This window comes from Ornithorhynchus anatinus, chromosome 3 (assembly GCF_004115215.2).
Source record: "Ornithorhynchus anatinus isolate Pmale09 chromosome 3, mOrnAna1.pri.v4, whole genome shotgun sequence".
Taxonomy (NCBI): Eukaryota; Metazoa; Chordata; class Mammalia; order Monotremata; family Ornithorhynchidae; genus Ornithorhynchus; species Ornithorhynchus anatinus.
Window position 1 is genome coordinate 7,914,304 of NC_041730.1, and position 17,980 is coordinate 7,932,283.

The window sequence follows — 17,980 nt, forward strand, 5'->3', positions numbered from 1 at the left end:
TCCTTCCTATTTCTAATGTAACTGAAATTAGTATTCTTTGGTGTGGAGGGATTTGGTGCCCTTTTTTGGATTTGCATTTCATTTACATTTTTTCCCCCACCCAGCATCAACATTGGAGATAGGAACTTGGGTGGTGATAGTGATACCTGGTAGTTTTGGCACGTTTCGTTTTCGGTCGGCTCTCCATCCAGGAGCTATAAGTTTTTTTTATCGTCATTATTATTGGTGGGAAGAGGTTTGGTTATTAGAGCTGAGTTGTTTTATAAAAAATATGTGTATGCATATATACGCAAATATATGTGTATATTCAAACCCTTCCCCCCATGTAATTAGGCCCTAAATTTATTTTAAATTGTCTCTCTCACCACAGACAATTCTAGCCTTTGTGATCTCGTGCAAATAAAACTGCCTCATTTACTCACCTCACTACCCCCGGCATTGTTTTGATTTATGCTTTTCATGGGGAAAGTTTTTCTATTTTTTGTTTTTGTTTTGGGGGCAGGGCGGGGGCCAGCAGATCCAACTTTTTCACCACACGGAAAAAGAAAAATTATATCACGTGATTTTTACCACTCAGAGAATCGGTGCTGGGCTACCCGGAATCAGACTTAACGAGATAAACTGTGTACTTCTAACGTACTGAAGGTTTAAACCGAATAAAACGGATTCCAAAAATGAACCGAAACCACTTAGCAGATGAAGAGTCTGTCCATCCGGGGGAGCTCCCATCATGAAGTAAGCGGTTGATTTCGCCACGTTCATTCAAACGGTGGCCGGGGGTTAGGGGGAAGGGGGTCGGAGGCTGCCGACACCTCTGTGCAAACGGCTTCGGGAGCGTGGATAGTCTAGTCGCGTCCTCTTTGCCGGGGAGCGGGAGGGGAGGGTGCTCGTCTGTTTTTCCCTCTCGCTCTTATCGCGTCAGTTCTGCATCCAGGATCCCGGAAAAACAATCCAGAGAAAGGAGGAGCGTCTCTCTCCGTTCCTGCTGGCTCTCGGGCTGGAGGTCCCGACCGGGGCGCCCCGCGGCGCGGGGCCGCTCAGCCCTCGGTGGTTTCGACACCGGGGCTCGGGCGAGTCAGAAGAGAGGCACGTAAAGCAAAGGTTCTTCTGCACCGGGTGGCCTTAAGCTCCCGGGGACCCGACCCCCTCGGACGTAGGGCGAGGGGAGAGGGCCGAGCCCGCCGGACCCTCCCTCGGCGGTTGGGCTGCCTCCCCTCCCCCCGCTTCGAAAGCGTGTCGGGGGAGTGGGGACGCACGCTGCTGAAGAGATCCGCGGGTCCGGAAGTTCAACGCCGGGTTCCGACGGGGACCGTCTAGTCCCGCCCAGGTGCCGGGGGCGACTGGAGCGCCGCGGCGCCGTGGAAGCCCGGTTTGACGTCTCTCGACGGAGAGGTGACAGGCGGGGGTCCGACTGAAGTTTCACCACGACGGTCTCCGGAAAGACCGGTCTTCCCGAGTCGCGGCTTTCGTCGTCCCGTCCGGGAGAGGAGGAGTGTGTGGCGCCGGGCATTTTGGAGGAAGGCGTCCCGCGCGGGGGCGGGCGCCGGGGCCGCGCTGCCCCGAGGCGGGCCCGCGGTTGGATCGGGGGCCCGAGGCCGTCGTTAAAGACGGGCGAGCCCGGGACGACCGTTTGTGCCGACGCTAAGGAGACGGGGCCGTACCCTCTTTAAGGATTTGCGGTCGACGGATCGTACCCGCCGTTCCGTGTTTATATTCACGTCTGTCTCCCCCTCTAGACTTACGGGCAGGGAACGTGTCTGCCGATTCGATTGTAGCGTGGTCTCCCGGGCACCTAGTTGAGCAGACGGGAAGCGCTCGATGAACGGCGGCGATTGACCAGAAAGAGGACGCCGCGTCTCCGGGAGGCAGCGTGGCCCGATGGAAAGAACGCGGGCCTCCGGGTCGGGATAGCCGGGACTTGGTCCCGGCTCCAACCTGAACTTCCCCGGGCCTCTCTTTCTCTTCCGTGTGAGCCCGTCGTTGGGCAGGGGTCCGTCTCTATCTGTTGCCGAGTCGTACATTCCAAGCGCTTAGTAGAACGCTCTGCACGGAGCGCTCAATAAATACGATGGAATAAATGAATGAATGGGGATGGGGTGCCTGTTGTCGGAGAGTGGGAGCCCCGTGTGGGACTGAGACCGGCTGCTCCGATCGTCTGTTTTCTTCCCTAGTGCTCCGGCCCGGGAGAAGTGTTTAATAGATGCGGACCGTAGGTGTTGAACGACGTGAATAGAGTTACTCTTTGCTTTCCCGAGAGGCACGTCTCTCCCGGGGGGCCTTCCCTCACTGAGCCCTCCTTTCCTCCTCTTCCTCTTCCTTCTGCATCTCCCCGATCCCCTCCTTTTATTCACCCCTCCCTCGGCCCCAGAGCACTTAACGTCCCTCTCCGCGATTTATTCATTTACGTTACCAGTGCCCTGCCCGGGGTAAGCGCTCAATAAATAGGATCCATCGATTGATGAAAGATGGTGAAGGGAAGGTGTTTCGGCTCGTCCGGCGGTGGGCTCTTCCTTCTCTGCCATTCTCGGCTTTAAGGAGCTTTGCGGGGGTCCAGAAGCTGGTCCTTTTGAGAGAAGCCGTCCGGCCCCCCCCCCCCCCCCCCAGCTCTCTGATCCAGGAGCCGGCGGGGTTTAGTGGAAAGAGCCCGGTCTTGGGAGTCAGGGCTCCCGGCTCGGCCACGTGCCTGCTTTGTGACCTTGGGCAAGCCACTTCACTTCTCCGGGCCTCCGTTATCTCATCCGGAAAACGGGGATGAAGACTGTGAGCCCCACGTGGGACAACCTGATTACCGTGTATCTACCCTGGCGCTTAGAACAGGGCTTGACGCATGATAAGCGTTTAACAAATGCCATTACTATTATTATTACGTGCCCACCCCTCTCACAGTCCTGCCTTGGGCTCATCGTGTGAGTGAATAGTGCCTCCCCTCCATCACCGGCACTTGGTTCACAGCACTGATCTAAACCCCGGTGACGTGTCTGTAATCCCCCCTCCCCCCCACTAGTGTTAATAATTGTGGTTTTTGTAAGCGTTTACTATTTTTATTACCCAATTAATTTTGTTAATGAGGTGTATATCTCCTGGATTCTATTTCTCTTGATGATGATGATTTGTTTTGTTCTGTTTTGCTCTGCTATCTGTCTCCCCCGTTTAGACTGTGAGCCCGGCATCGGGCGGGGACGGTCTCCATCTGTTGCCGAATCGTGCATTCCAAGCGCGCAGTACAGTGCTCTGTACATAGTAAGCGCTCGATAAATACTATTGAATGAATGAACGTGCCAAGCACCGTTCTAAGCCCTCGGGTGGACGCAAAGCAGTCAGGTTGGACACGGTCCCTATCCCCCTTGGGACTCCCAGTCTCCATCCCCATTTTACAGACGCGGTAACTGAGGCACAGAAAAGCCAAGTGGCTTGCCCAAGGCCACAGGGCCGGCACGTGGCGGAGCCGGGAATAGAATCCACGGCCTCTGACTCCCGGGCCTGCGCGCTCTCCGCTAGGCCTAGAGGCCATGCCTAGAGGAGCCAAGGGGCACCTCCCCGCCCCCCGTGGACCCGGAAGGGTTTGAGGAAATCTTCCCTCGGAACGACTTCTGCCCCGTTGTCCGCCGACTGGTGGCTGTAAGAAACTCCCAACTGAGGAGCGAGAAGTTCCCCCGGGGCCTTGGTTTCTCATCCTTCTCCTTTCGGGGGGGGGGGGGGGGGGGCCGATTCACCCGCTCGGTCACACCCTCGCTACAGGGCGGCCCGAGGCCTGAAGGGACGGAGCGGAGCCTGGCTTGGCCCGTTGTTCCGGACCTCCGGGGGCAGGGGGGAGGGAGGATTTAGGGAGCACTTAGCCAGTCGATGGTATTTATTGAGCACTTAACCGTGTGCAGCGCATCGGCGGAGCACTCGGGAGAGGACAGAACGGTAGAGGGGTAGACACGATCCCCACTAGTGGGACAAAACCTCACCATGGGCTTTTAAGCAGTCGGTCACCTCGCCCCCTCCTACCTCACCTCGCTACTCTCCTCCTACCCAGCCCGCACGCTTCGCTCCTCTAACGCTGACCGCCTCGCTCGATCTCGCCACCGACCCCTCGCCCACCTCCCGCCTCTGGCCTGGAACGCCCTCCCTCCTCAAATCTGACGGGTCTTACCGGAAGCCCATCTCCTCCGAGAGGCCTTCCCTGACTAAGCCCCCCTTTCCCCTTCTCCCGCTCCCTTCCGCGTCGCCCTGATTTGCCCCCCCTGTTCTTTACTGTCGTATTGTAACCTATCAAACGTTTAGCGCGGTGCTCTGCGCGCAGTAAACGCTCAGTAAATGCGATTGGATGGATGGCTGGATGACTGTAAGATAGGCCTGCTGTGTGACCTTGGCAAGTCCCTTCTCTTTTCCGTGCCTCGGGTCCCTCGACTGTAAAACGGAGATTAAGGCCGCGAGCCCAAATGTGGGGCGGGGACTGCGTCCAACCCGGTTATTTTGTATTCACCCTACTGCTTGATACGGTGCCCGGCACATAGTAGGCGCGTAACAAATACTGCAGTTTTTATTATTGAGCGTGCGGCACGTACTAAACTCAAGGCGGGAGATCTGTACTTACGGTTAAAATAGGGTTTGGAGATTGTCTTCTGGATTTGGCTCGCGGTGCTCTTGGCGGTTCTTCAGTTGATTATAAAGTAGAGAAGCAGCAGCATGACGTAGTGGATAGAGCACGGGCCTGGGAGGTTAAGGGTCTCGGGTTCTAATCCGGGCTCCCCCGCTTGTCTGCTCTGTGACTTCGGGCAAGTCTCTTTGCTTCTCTGGGCCTCAGTGACCTCATATGCTAAATGGGGATTGAAACCGTGAGCCCCACGTGGGACAGAGACTTGTTTGTGTCCACCAGCGCCTGGCAAGTAGTGGGTTGTCCAAACCACTTGAGTTTCTCCCTTTTGGCCTTTAAGGGTTACCTTGGTTTACCCAGCCGATTCTGTCCCGTCAGACGGAGTCCGAATCTCCATTCAGATCTCGAGTCCGACACCTGCATTCTGTCAGGCGTCTCACAGTCGGAGTGACGTTTCTAAAACGACGGTCTTCGTGGTTCCGTTGCACGTGTTTGTCTTTGGAGAGGTTAAGTTGCTTTCCTTCGGCCGTGGCAATCTTCGTGTTTGGTGCTGGTCTGGAAAATCTCTCGGGAACCTCATCTCCTGTAGGCTCCAGGGCCCACCTACGCGGTGACTCTGGCCGATTTTTAGGTTTGGGCCGAGGGCGAGGAGGGTTGGTGGTTTACAGAGAAGTAAACGCCCAGCGTCTTTGGAAAGAATAGAGCGAAATAAATCCCCAGAGCAGCGGGGCGGAGGGGGAGGAGGAGGGGTGGCCGATAATAACAATGATCTGGGGAATTTATTGAGTACCCCCAGAGCGCAAAGCACCGTACTAACTCCTTAGAGGACAACAGCACATTTCGCATCTTTTTTTTGACCTCTCTGGGACCCCAACCTAATGGAGTAACTGAAATCTTAATAATGCTTCACATTTGCAGAGATTGAAATTTTAGATTTTTCTTTGAAATGATATTAGGCGTTCACTGCGTGCCAGGCACTGACGTCAGCGCCGGGTAGATGTAGGGTCGGGCAGTCCGAGTCCCCACATTTAATCCCCATTTTACAGCCGAGGTAACTGAGGCACAGAGGACCGAAGTGACTCTCCCAAGATCACCCGGTAGGCAAGTGGCGGAGCCGGGACCAGGCCACGCTGCTCTGGAGCACTTTCTATTTTCCCAAAGCGCTTCGCCGTCTCATCGTATTCTCATCACACCCTCTGGATGAGGGAATAGAAGCCCAGAGAGGCTGTCGGTCGGGGGGTATTTATTGCGCGTTTACTGCGTACCTCTGTACTAAGCACTCGGGAGAGTCCAGTACAGTAGCGTCGCCGATCCCGATCCCTCCCCTCGAGGAGTTTACAAGCTCGGAGTCACCTTGCCGGCTCAGCTGGCACTGAAACTCAAGTGCCTTGGCTTCCAGACCCTTGATGCCTCTCCAAGGTCTTTGCTAGGCAGGCAGTCGTATTTACTGAGCGCTTGCTGCGTGCAGAGCACTGTACTAAGCGCTTGGAAGAGTACGACAACCGATAAAAAGACACATTCCTTGCCCACAACGAGCCTACAGTCTAGGATTGGAAGGTGGGCGCTCTGAGTTTGGAAGGGTCTCTCTTCCTCCCCCAGTCAATCGTTGGGAGAAGGAATGTGGCCTGCTGGAAAGAGCCCGGGCCTGGGAGTCAGAGGACCCGGGTTCTAATCCAGGTTCTGCTACTTGTCTGCTGTGTGGCCCTGGGCGAGTCACTTCACTACTCAGGGATTGTCATCTCATCTGTAAAATGGAGATTAATATCGTGAGCTCCACGTGGGACATGGATTGGGTCCGACCTGACTAACTTGTATCTACCCCAGCGCTTAGTACAGTGACTGGTACATAGTAAATGCTTAAAAAATACCATTTAAGAAAGAAAAAAAAAAGACCATGGGCCTGGGAGTCAGAAGGATCTGGGTCTTAATCCTGGCTCTGCCACTTGTCTATTATAAACCCCATGTGGGACTCAATTATCACATATCTACCCCGGTGCTTAGTACGGTGCTTGGCATAGAGGAAGCACTTAAAAAATTCCACGATGGTCATTACTGTTACCAATAATAATAATCCTAGTGTTTATAAAGCACTTAGTCTTTAGCAGGTATCGAATCCCCATTTTTCAGGTGAGGAAACTGAGGCATAGAGAAGCGAAGGGACTTGCCCAGGGTCCCACAGCTGATAAATGGCACAGCCGGGTTTAGAACACAGATCCCCTGACTCCCAGGCCGGGGCTCTTTCTGCTAAGCCACGCTGCTTCCCCAGGCTGCCGGTGCGTGATCTTGGTGTTTTTTCGGAGCGCTTATCTGCTGAGAGAAGCAGTGTGGCTCAGTGGAAAGAACCCGGGCTTGGGAGTCAGCGGTCATGGGTTCGAATCCCGGCTCTGCCACTCGTCCGCTGTGTGACTGTGGGCAAGTCACTTAACTTCTCTGTGCCTCAGTTACCTCATCCGTAAAATGGGGATTCACCGTGAGCCTCTCACGTGGGACAACCGGATTACCCTGTATCTACCCCAGCGCTTAGAACAGTGCTCTGCACATAGAAAGCGCTTAACAAATACTAACGTTATCATTATTATCGGGGACGGAGTTCTGGATCCAGCGCCCCGGAGGACGCGGGGTCTTAATCCGATCCCGGTCCTCAGGGACAACTGGCTGAGGCGACTAGGGATCCTCGGAAAACCCCATCCCCGACTCCGGTCCCATTGGCTTGCAAAAGCCTCGGGGGAGAGCTGAATCTGTGGCGTTCTAGGTCCCCGCTAATAACAACAAACGTAATCATACTCGTGGCATTTAGTAAATGCTTCTTACACGCCCAGCATTGTACTAAGCGAGATAATCAGGTCGGAAACACAGTCCCTATCCCACGCGAGGCCCTCAGTCCACGCGGAAGGGAGAACGGGGATTGAATCCCCATTTTCCAGAGGAGGAAACCGAGGGTCGGAGAAGCAAGGTGACTTGCCCAAGGTCACTCGGCAGGCAAGTGGCGGAGCCAGGGTTAGAACCCGGGTTCTCTGGGTTCAGCAGCTCACTAGACTGAGCTCGTTGCGGGCAGGGAATGTGTCGTACTGAGCTCCCCCAAGCGCTTAGTACAGTCTTCTGCGTGAAGTAAGCACTCACTAAATAGGATCGAGCGACTGACCCCCAGGCCCGGGCCCTTACCGCTAGACCGTAGTGCCACCCCAACTAGAGTGGTTCCGCTCCTGGAGTGGTCCAAAAATCCACAAATGGAGCCGACGCGGGCGGTGGAGCGTTGAGGCGGAAAGAGTTTCAAGGAGGGCGGAAAGAATTTCCGGGAGGGGTTTGCTCTTGAGGGGTTTAACTGCGAATCGGGCCTACGGTAGCGCCGTATTACCCACCTGACCGTTTGGCAACCCTGTAGCTTCTCGGAGACGCGAGAGAGAAATCAGTCCCGGAAGCGAAGGCGTCTCCCCCGGCAGGAGCGGGCTTCGGGCGTCCGACGGACCGTTGCGAGCGCTCGTCTTTCTCCGGCCGTCCTCGGCCCTTCCGTAGGTGTGTCTGTGCTTATTCAGTTGCACGCTCGATGATCTGACCTGCCCTCTGTGTGTTCTCTCATCTGTAAAACGGGGATTAAGACCGTGAGCCTCCCGCAGGACGGGGACCCTGTCCAACCCGATTAACTTCAATCTGCCCAACAGCGCTGGGCACACGGCGGGAGTTAAAACGAAAAACTAACCAGCGGCCCCGTTGGAGATCGTGACATCCGCCTCCACAAGAGTGGAAGCTCCTGGGGGCCAGGGGACTTGTCCAGATCTTTGTTTCTGTATATTCCCTAGCGCTCAGTACAGCGTGTTGTAGCCAGGGGCCGCTCAACGAATGCCACTACTCTCGCTATTAGTTCTAGTAGTTAATAGTACTACTACTACTAATAATAATAATAATGTTGGTATTTAAGCGCTTACTTTGTGCAGAGCACTGTTCCAAGCGCTGGGGTAGATAGGGTAATCGGGTTGTCCCACGCGAGGCCCACGGTTAATCCCCGTTTTCCAGATGAGGTCACCGAGGCCCAGAGAAGTGAAGGGACTCGCCCGCGGTCACGCAGCGGACAAGTGGCAGAGCCGGGATTCGATCCCATGACCTCTGACTCCCACGCCCGGGCTCTTGCCACTGAGCCCCTCTGCTTCTCGTAATAATCATGGCATTTGTTAAGCGCTTACTACGCGCCGGGCCCCCTCCTGAGCGCCGGGGTAGATAAGAGGCAATCAGGTTGGACACAGTCCTCGTCCCCCCCGGGGCTCACGGCCTCAATCTCCATTTTACAGATGAGATAACTGAGGCCCAGAGAAGCGGAGTGACTTGTCCGAAGTCACCCGGCAGACGGGTGGCGGAGCCGGGATGAGAACCCATGGCCTTCCGACCCCCAGGCCCGGGCTCCGTCCGCTACGCCACGCTGCTTCCTTCTACTGGGGTTACGAAGTATCGGTACTATTACTGTGGCGTTAGCGGAGGTCCGGCCCACGAACCATTTTGGGGGTGGGTCCCCCCACCTCCTCAGCGGGCCATCCGAGGATCCCGCCGTTGGGGTGCCAACCTCCGAAAACTCGGCCCGGCCCACCACGGTGGCCCAGGCGTAGATGGAGGGAAGGCGGAAGGGTCGGCTCCTTTCCCCTCGGAACTACGGTTCCTTTCGGCGGAGGCGCCCGAGACCTCGATTTCCCCGTCTCCCAGGACGGGAAAGAGCTTCACGTCCCAGGATCCGGTGGGAGGGGAACTGTGGGAGAGACAGAAAGTTGAGACACCCCCCCACCTTCAGATCGGGTTTGGTCCCAGGATGTGCCTGGGACCGTCGGCCACTGGTTGGTTTTGCGTTTTGTTTTAACTCCCGCCGTGTGTCCAGCGCTGTTGGGTAGATTGAAGTTAATCGGGTTGGACAGGGTCCCCGTCCTGCGGGAGGCTCACGGTCTTAATCCCCGTTTTACAGATGAGAGAACCGAGGCCCGGAGAAGCCGAGTGACCCGCCCTTGGACACACAGAGGGCAGGTGGCGGAGCTGGGATTAGAACCCAGGCCCGGGCTCTGTCCGCCAGGCCACGCCGCTGGTCGCCGCCCCGCCTTCGAAACTCAGAGCGTCCTCACGTCTCATTTTGCCGAGACACCGGCTGCCTGACGTAGGGCGAGGCGGGCAGCTGGGGCTGCAGCGCTCCGTGCCACCCGGGGCTCCCCGAAGGACGGGCTGTTGGACGGTGGGGGTCGGAGGCCGGCTGCGGCCCGCGCTCCTCGGGCCCGGTGGCCACCGGACCGGCCGTGGCGTCCCTCCGCCGGCGGCGGAGTCCCAACAGACTGTGAATTGAGCGGGGCCGCTCGTGGAGGGCTGCCGGCCGCGGCCCTGGCCCCGGTCCGGCTTGTCCTGAGGGATCAACCGAACCTACCCGGGCGTTCTCTGCGGCGGACGGGCCACCTCGGGCGGCTCTCTCCCGTGGGCCACCTCGGGCCACCCTCCCACTTGGTCCCGTCTCGCAGGCGGTCCACGTCATCCCGCCGTCTCCGGCGGTCCACCTCGGGCCGCCCCTCCGGTGTAGCGGCCGACCTCGGGCCGCTCTCCCCGGCCGTCGGCCTCAGCCCGCTCATCCTCCAAGAGGTGGGCGGGCGCCCAGGAACGGGACTGGGAGAAGGGCGGTTGGAGCAGATCCGCCGTTGGGGGTTGATGATGTGCCGCTGCTTCCCGCTGTCTGGGAGCTTTCCGTCCACTCCTTCCCTTCCGCGGCCGGGGGGGAATTGGGAGAGAGCCGCCGGTCGTTCCCCGGGACGCTCCCCTTCCCACGCCGAGGAGCGAGTTCGGGTTCGCGGCGACCGTCCGGGGGCTCGGGGAGGGGACCCGACTTGGTTTCCGCTTGGATTCCTGTTGAGGAAAAGCGTCGTCCGATGAGGAGGCGGATGAAGCCGCGGACGAGGGATTCCGGGCAGCCGCCTGTCCCCGGACCTCGTTCCCGTGGGGCGGGTGGCCACGCTCCGCTAACAGTTCACCGTCAGCCCTCTCCGAGGTGGCGGGAGGCGGCAGCCTCTTGTTAAGGGAGATCATTCGGTCGTAGTCATTGAGCGCTTGCTCTGTGCAGAGCACTGTTCTGAGCGCTTGGGAGAGTAGGTGGTAACAGAGTTGGTAGCCACATCCCCTGCCCTCCAGTTCTCTTCTGGTTCTTCTCGCGGACGGGTTTGTTCGCATCAGGAAAACCGGTGGCGTGGGTAGAATGCAGATGTCGGGGGCGTTGTTCGTTCTGCTGTGGCACAGGATTGTACGGTGAGGCTTACGTTACCCTCCAGATCAACCCATCGCCGCTATTTGCCGAGCACTTGGGGGACCCTCCTGGGACCGGACGGTCAGTGTGATCCCCGGTCCTCGAGGAGCTTCCGGTTAAGAGAGGCCAGTTCCCCTGTTACCCTGCTTCTTCATCCATTCATTCATTTATTGAGAGCTTGCAATGTGCAGAGCACTGTACTGAGCGCTTGGAATTGTTGTTCTCTGTGGGTCTGTCTGCTGAACCGCCGGGGCCGATCGCGCGTCTAACCGCGTCAGGGTTATTACTTCGCCGTCCACGCCGAGAGGGAACGTGGCCTGGTGGAAAAATCCCGGGCCTGGGAGTCAGAGATCCCGGGTTCTAGTCCCGGCTCTGCCATTGCCTGCTGTGGGACCTTGGGCAAGTCCCCTAACTTCTTAGCGACTCAGTTTCCTCATTGGATTCCAAGCGGAGTCCAATACCCGTCTCCCCTCCTGCTTTAAGGATGAACCTCTTATAAGAGAGGGACACAGTAAGCGCTCGGTAAATCCCACGGATGGATGGATGGATGGATGGATGGATGGATGGATGGATGGATGGATGGATGGACTGCGTCTGACTTGATGAACTTGTATCTGCTCCAGCGCTTAGTACGGGGCTTGACACACAGTCAGCACTTAATGATCACCCTAATAATCCTGTCAGTAACTCCCTTCTAGACTGTGAGCCCGTTGTTGGGTAGGGATCCTCTCTGTTGCCACACTGCACTTTCCAAGCGCTTACTACAGTGCTCTGCACACAGTAAGCGCTCAGTAAATACGATTGAATGAATGAACGAATCTCAGCCGAATCCTACGTTTGCACGCTTTCTCCTGTGAGTGGTTTTTGTCACGGAAAATGTAAGAGGGTGAGAAAGCGACCCGACTGACCTGGCCTAGGCGGTGAGCTCGTTGCAGGCAGGGACCGTCTCTACCAACTCTGTTGGATTGTACCCTCCTGAGCACTCAGTACAGAGCTCAGCACGTAGTAAATGCTCCGTAAATGCCGTCGACTGATTGCCCAGGTGCCGGCTTCCAGTAAGTCCGGTTCCGAGCCGACGAGGCATTCTTGGTGAGGGCCTCCCGTGAGCCGAGCACGACCCGTGACCCTGGGCGACGTTTATTGCCTTGGTTAGGAGGCCGCGGGGGGTTCCCAGGGAAAGACGAGGCCGGAAACCTCTAGGCGTATGTGGAAGAGAGGACTGTGACCGGCAGGCGCCCAGGTCAGTGGGGCCATGGTCCAGAGGATTGGGGACTACGGCCCCTCTAGACTGTAAGCCCCTTGCGGGCAGGGGACGTATCTCCCGACTCGACAAGCGGTGCGGCCTAGTGCGAAGGGCGCGGGCCTCGGGAAGGCAGAGGACGTGGTTTCTGATCCAGGCTGGGCCGCCGCCTGTCTGCTGTGTGACCTTGATGATGAGATTCGTTAAGCGCTTACTATGTGCCAGGCACCGTACTAAGAACTGGGGTGGATACAAGCAACTGGGGTGGGGCTCAGTCCCCCGTCCCACCTGGGGCTCACGGTCTCAATCGCCATTTTACAGGTGAGGGAACTGAGGCCCGGAGAAGTGAAGTGACTTGCCCATGGTCACAGAGCAGACAAGCGCTTAGTACAGTGCTCTGCACACAGCGCTCAACGAATACGACCGAATGACGTGGCGGAGCTGGGATCAGAACCCGTGACCTTCCGACTCCCGGGCCAGTGCTCCATCCACTACGCCGTGCTGCTCCTTGGGCGAGTCGCTTCATTTCACCGGGCCTCGGTTCCCTCATCCGTAAAACGGGGAGTCGATACACGTTCTCCCTCCTACAAAGACCGCGAGCCCCGTGTGGGGCCTGATGGTCTTGATTCTAACCCAGCTCGTGGTGGTACAACGCTTAGCCCGTAATAAGCGCTTAACAGATCCCACAGTTATTATCGGCAGCGGTATTGCGTTATGAGGACGGTGCTCTGCGCACAGTAAGCGCTCGGGAAATACCACTGATGGAGGTCGGCCGTCGGCCGTCGGGCGAGAGGACACGGAGTCACTCCGGGAGGGCTTCCGGGGGCGCAGGGCCCCAAGTCGCATCTTAAAAGGAGGAGGGGGTGTGGTGCGACAGGCCGGCCGGGGGCCGCGGCGTGGCTCAGTGGAAAGGGCACGGGCTTGGGAGTCAGAGGTCATGGGTTCAAATCCCGGTTCGGCCGCTTGTCGGCTGTGGGCGAGTCGCTTCACCTCTCTGGGCCTCAGTGACCTCATCTGTAAATCGGAGGTGAAGACTGTGAGCCCCGCGTGGGACGACCCGATCACCTTGTATCCTCTCCAGAGCTTAGAACGGTGCTTTGCATATAGTAAGCGCTTAACAAATGCTATCATCATCATCATTATTATTATTATTATTATTATTCCTCCCACCCCCGGGCGGACGGAGGTAGCAGGGAAAGGGGAAGGCGCCTGGGGCAGTGGAGGAACAGTGGGAAGGAGGGGAGCAGGTGGAAACCTCAGGCAGAAGACGGGGAGGGGGCGGGCCGGAGGATGGGGTGCAGGGGGTCCGAAAAAGAGCCCGTCGGGGGAGTCCATGTAGCAGGGAACCGAGGCCCGGGTGGGGACGTGCAGGGGAAAGGCAGGGATGACGAGGCAGGTTCGAACGCCACCGCCGCCGAGGCATTAGCCGGGTCCCGGCCTGTCGGGGAGGATGAAAAAGGATGAAGAACCTGGGCGGTAGGTTTGGGACCCACCCGCTGCCTTCGGGAGGCAAGACCGTGTCCTCTGTCTGCTGGAGGGAGGAGGCCGCCCAGTCACGACCGACCCGAGGGCAGTTGAGGAAATAGGACGTGGGCGGGAGAGGCTGGACGGAGGGGTGGACCGAAGGTTGCGGAAGGAAAGACGGGGGAGAGGGGAAGGCGGCCGGACGGGATTTGACGCCTAGTAAGCGTTTAACAAATAGCGTTAAAATAGCAACGGCAGTCGGGCAGTGAAAGTGGCGAGGGCCACGCCGGGGCGTCGGGAGCGGATTGTGTCGGAGCGGTCCGCCCGCTGCCGAAAAGCAAAGACTCTGGGAAGGGGAGGCTCCCGGGGCGCCCGAGCGTGAGGCTCGGCCCCGTTTCCCCTGATTATCCCGCCGGTTGGGGTTTTAAGCGTTCCGGGTGCCGGAAACGTGGAAAGCTGCGGTCCGAGCGGAGGTCGGACGGGGGGCTTGCGAGGACCCCCAAGCCGGCGTCCATTCATTCGTTCAGTGGTCTTTATTGAGCGCTTACTAGTGCAGAGCACCGTACTAAGCGCTTGGAGTGAACAGTTGGGCAACAGATAGAGACCATCCCTGCCCAACAGTGGGCTCGCGGTCTAGACGGTCCCGCAGGCGGACCCGTCGGGACCGGCGGCAGAGGGAGTGCAGAAAGGGGAAAGGTTCTCGACCGCTGGCCGCCTCCCCGCGAAGGCAGGAGCCCGCAAACGAGGCCCGTTGGGCGAGGGGCCGGGGCCGATCCCTGGAGCCCTCCCGGTCTCCTGGGGCGGGACCTGCCGCTCGGGCAGCCCAGGGTATCAAACCGGGATCTGGAGTGCCCGGGCGGGACGTCGAAAAGGATTCTGCTTGCTTCTTATCTCTTTAGTCCAAGAGCGTTCGGTCCTCGTCGCCCCTCTTCTCGAGAAACCTCCAGGGGTTGCCCATCCACCTCCTCATCAGACAGAAACTCCTCACCGTCGACTTTAAAGCGGTCCATCACCTCGCGATGCGCCCGCGCCAGTCCAGCCCGCCCACTTCGCTCCTCTGATGCTAACCTCCTCACTCTACCTCTCACCTATCACGCTGCTGAATTCTCACCCGCGTCCCGCCTCTTGCCTGGAACGCAAAGCCTTATTGAAGGCACATCTCCCCCAAGAAGCCTTCCCTGATTAAGCCCTCCTTTCCTCTTCTCCCACTCCCTTCCGCGTCGCCCTGACTTGCCCCCCTCCAATTCCCACAGCACTTCTGTGCGTAGCCGTAGTTTATATTAGTGTCTTTCTCCCGCTCTGGACCGTAAGTTCACTGTGGGCGGGGAATGTATCTTGTTTCATTGTTACATCCTCCTCTCTCGAACACTCAGTACAGTGCCCTGCACCCAGGAAGCTCTCAGTAGATACGGTTGACTGACGGACCTGTCCTGGGCTGGAGGCCTTCCGGGCAGCGGGCGGGGCTTGGACCGACAAGATATCGGACGATCGTAGGTGCTTCCTTAGGGAGAAAAGGCGAAACGCCCTTCCGCAAAGAGCAATTAGCGGTCGGCAAAGGGTTTGCGCGACGGCCGGCCACGGTCCTTTTGAGGAAAGCTGAACATCAGGACAGATTCTGTGCCCAACGGAACGGTGTCCATCTTCCGTTAAACCGACAGGATGACTGTCGTCGAGGCCAAGTACCGCGTGGCCCGTCCTTTCCCGTGTCCGTTTCCCCAGCGAATCCACAGGCCCTCCCCGTCTCTTGGGCAGAGGGATCCCGGTCCGGTTGACGGCGGTAGAAGAATTTGGCTGCGAGGGGAAGGTCCTCGGCGGGGAGGAAGGTTTACCGTGTGCGTGCGGCCGTTCGCAGGTAGCCCGCCCCGAATCTGACGGGGTCTAGTGAAAGGAAGGAAGACGTGGGCCCCTCCTGGAGCGAGTCCCAACATCGGTTAAGCGGCGTGGCTTAGTGGAAAGAGCACCGGCTTGCGAGTCAGAGGTCGTGGGTTCTGATCCCCTCTCCGCCACTGGTCAGCTGTGTGACTTCGGGCACTTAACTTCTCCGTGCCGCAGTTACCTCATCTGGAAAATGGGGATGAAGACTGTGAGCCCCCCCGCCCCCCCCCCCCCCCGGGGGGGACAGCCTCATTAGCTGTATCTCCCCCAGCGTTCAGGACGGTGCTCGGCACGTAGTAAGCGCTTAACAAACACCATCATTTTAATATCATAGAGGTACACGGAAGCAGCGTGGCCTAGCGGGTAGCGCGTGGTCCCGGGAGCCGGAAGGACCTGGGTTCTCATCTCGACTCCGCCGCTTGTCTGCGTGGCCCTGGGCAAGTCGCTTCATTTTTCTGTGCCTCAGTTCCCTCATCTGTAAAATGGGCATTAAGACTCTGAGCCCCAAGTGGGACAGGGACCGTGTCCACTCCGATCAGCTTGCGTCTACCCTAGTGCTCGGAACAGTGTTCGGCCCCTAGTAAGTGCTGAAGAATGATCACAGTTAGCGTTATTATTATTATTATTATTCTTTGGCCTTTCCTCGCCGGCGAGTGGCCGGCCGAACTCCAAAGTCAGTGTGACAGAAAAGCGGTGGGGAGCGGTGGCCCGTTCCCCGCGGGGCAGATGGGGCCGGCAGCAGATCCGGGCCTCGGCCTCTGAGCGAGCGTCAGGTGATCCGGGCTTAGTGGCCTCCGCAGCCTTGGCTGAACCGGTCAAGCGCGAGGTGGTTCCGACGGGGTAAGAGGTCTTTCCGCATCTGAGTGTAAATGCAGCCCGTCACCGGGGTGCGCGGACCGGGGAGGGGCTGGCCGACCCCCGAGGGAACGAAAGAGCCGCCCTTGGGTTTGGGGCACGGAGTTGGGGCACGGCGGTTTGGCAGGCGTCACTCTCTCGGCGCGTGGGGCCGGGCCCGGGACGCGGCGGACTCTCTCGGTCCCCGAGGGAAGGGCGGTGGGGCCGCCGTCCGTTCCGTCTCCCTCCGGGCCCTCGCGAGGCAGGCGGAAAGGCGGTCGGGGCCCAGAGCGGACGGTCTGGCGTTCGATCCCGCAGGGCCGGCCAGGGACGGCACCATCAGCGAGGACACCATCCGCGCCTCCCTCATCTCTGCGGTCAGCGACAAGCTCCGGTGGCGGATGAAGGAGGAGATGGATCGGGCCCAGGCGGAGCTCAACGCCCTGAAGCGCACCGAGGAGGACCTGAAGAAAGGCTACCAGAAGCTGGGCGAGATGGTCACGCGCTTGGACCAGGAAGTGGTGAGCGAGCGTCGGGAAGGGAGTCGCGCCAGGGTGGCCCGAGGAAGCGGCCCGAAAATCGGTTTGGGACCGTTTCCGGAAACAGTCGGGGCCCCGCCCGCGAGAGATGGCTCTGCCGCTCCAACCCAGCGATTCCCGTTGTCGGGAACCCGGACCGGAGCCCCCGGCTCCGGGGGTCCCGGCCACCCCGCTGCCCGTTCTGTGGGCGGAATCGTGGGAAATGGACCCAAATCTGGACAAGGAAACCCAACGCTACCTGCGAGGGTGGGCCGGGGGAGCCGGCGGCCGGAGCGGCGTGGGAAGATGGGCCGGGAGCGGGAGGTGATAGATGGACTGGGGCGGATGGGACGGTTGGATCGGTCATTAGATCGGTGGTATTTATCGAGTGCTTTCTACGGGTCGAGCACCGTACTGAGCGTGTGGGCGAGTACAATACAACAGAATTAGCAGTCGCCTCCCCCGCCCACGACGAGCATACAGCCTAGGATGGTCGGATTGGCCGGGGAAGGAGGGTAGGCTTCCTTTCGTCAGGCCCGTCGGGAGCCCCGGGGGTGGCGGCCGGGCCTCCGCGGAGCGGCGGCCTAGCCCGGGGCCGGCCGGCGTGGCCGCCCCCGCGGGGCTCTGGGCAGCGGCCCGGCTCGCTCGGTTGCCTTCGTCGTCGGTGGATCTGTCGAGCGCTCACAGTTGAGTGCTCGGGGGAGTTGAGTACGTCAGAGGCGGTAGACGGGCTCCCCGGCAGCTTCCGGGGGAGTGGAGGGGTGCGGAGGCGGTCCGGGGTGCAGAGCGGCCCCCCCCCCCCCCCCGGGAGGTCCGTCGCTCAGCCCTCCGCCCTCCTCCGCCCGCAGGTCGAAGTCGATAAGAACATCGAACTCTTGAAGAAGAAGGACGAGGAACTAAGCTCCGCTCTGGAGAAGATGGAGAACCAGTCCGAGAACAACGACATCGACGAAGTCATCATCCCCACCGCCCCGCTCTACAAGCAGATCCTCAACCTCTATGCGGAGGAGAACGCCATAGAGGACACCATCTTCTACCTGGGGGAGGCCCTGAGGCGGGGGGTCATAGACCTGGACGTCTTCCTCAAGGTGGGTGTCCCGTCGTGTCTCCCCCCGGCCCCCCCCGGCCGGAGCCGGGCCGGGCCCGGACCGTTCGTCTTGCCGGGGGTGCTCAGACTAGAGCCTGGGGTGGGTATTTGGTATTTTCAATGGTAT

The 17,980-nt window shown here is 59.1% G+C and overlaps 1 protein-coding gene across 2 annotated transcripts in view; it reads left to right on the forward strand.

The window, feature by feature from the left end:
• TSG101 (tumor susceptibility 101) overlaps positions 1 to 17,980 on the forward strand; it is a 63,588-nt gene that overhangs the window by 44,016 nt on the left and 1,592 nt on the right. For both annotated transcript variants that reach the window (XM_029060327.2, XM_029060328.2), the window contains 2 exons: positions 16,567 to 16,769; positions 17,615 to 17,854. In XM_029060327.2, the coding sequence (XP_028916160.1) occupies positions 16,567 to 16,769; positions 17,615 to 17,854 (443 nt within the window). The remainder of the gene's footprint in view (positions 1 to 16,566; positions 16,770 to 17,614; positions 17,855 to 17,980) is intronic.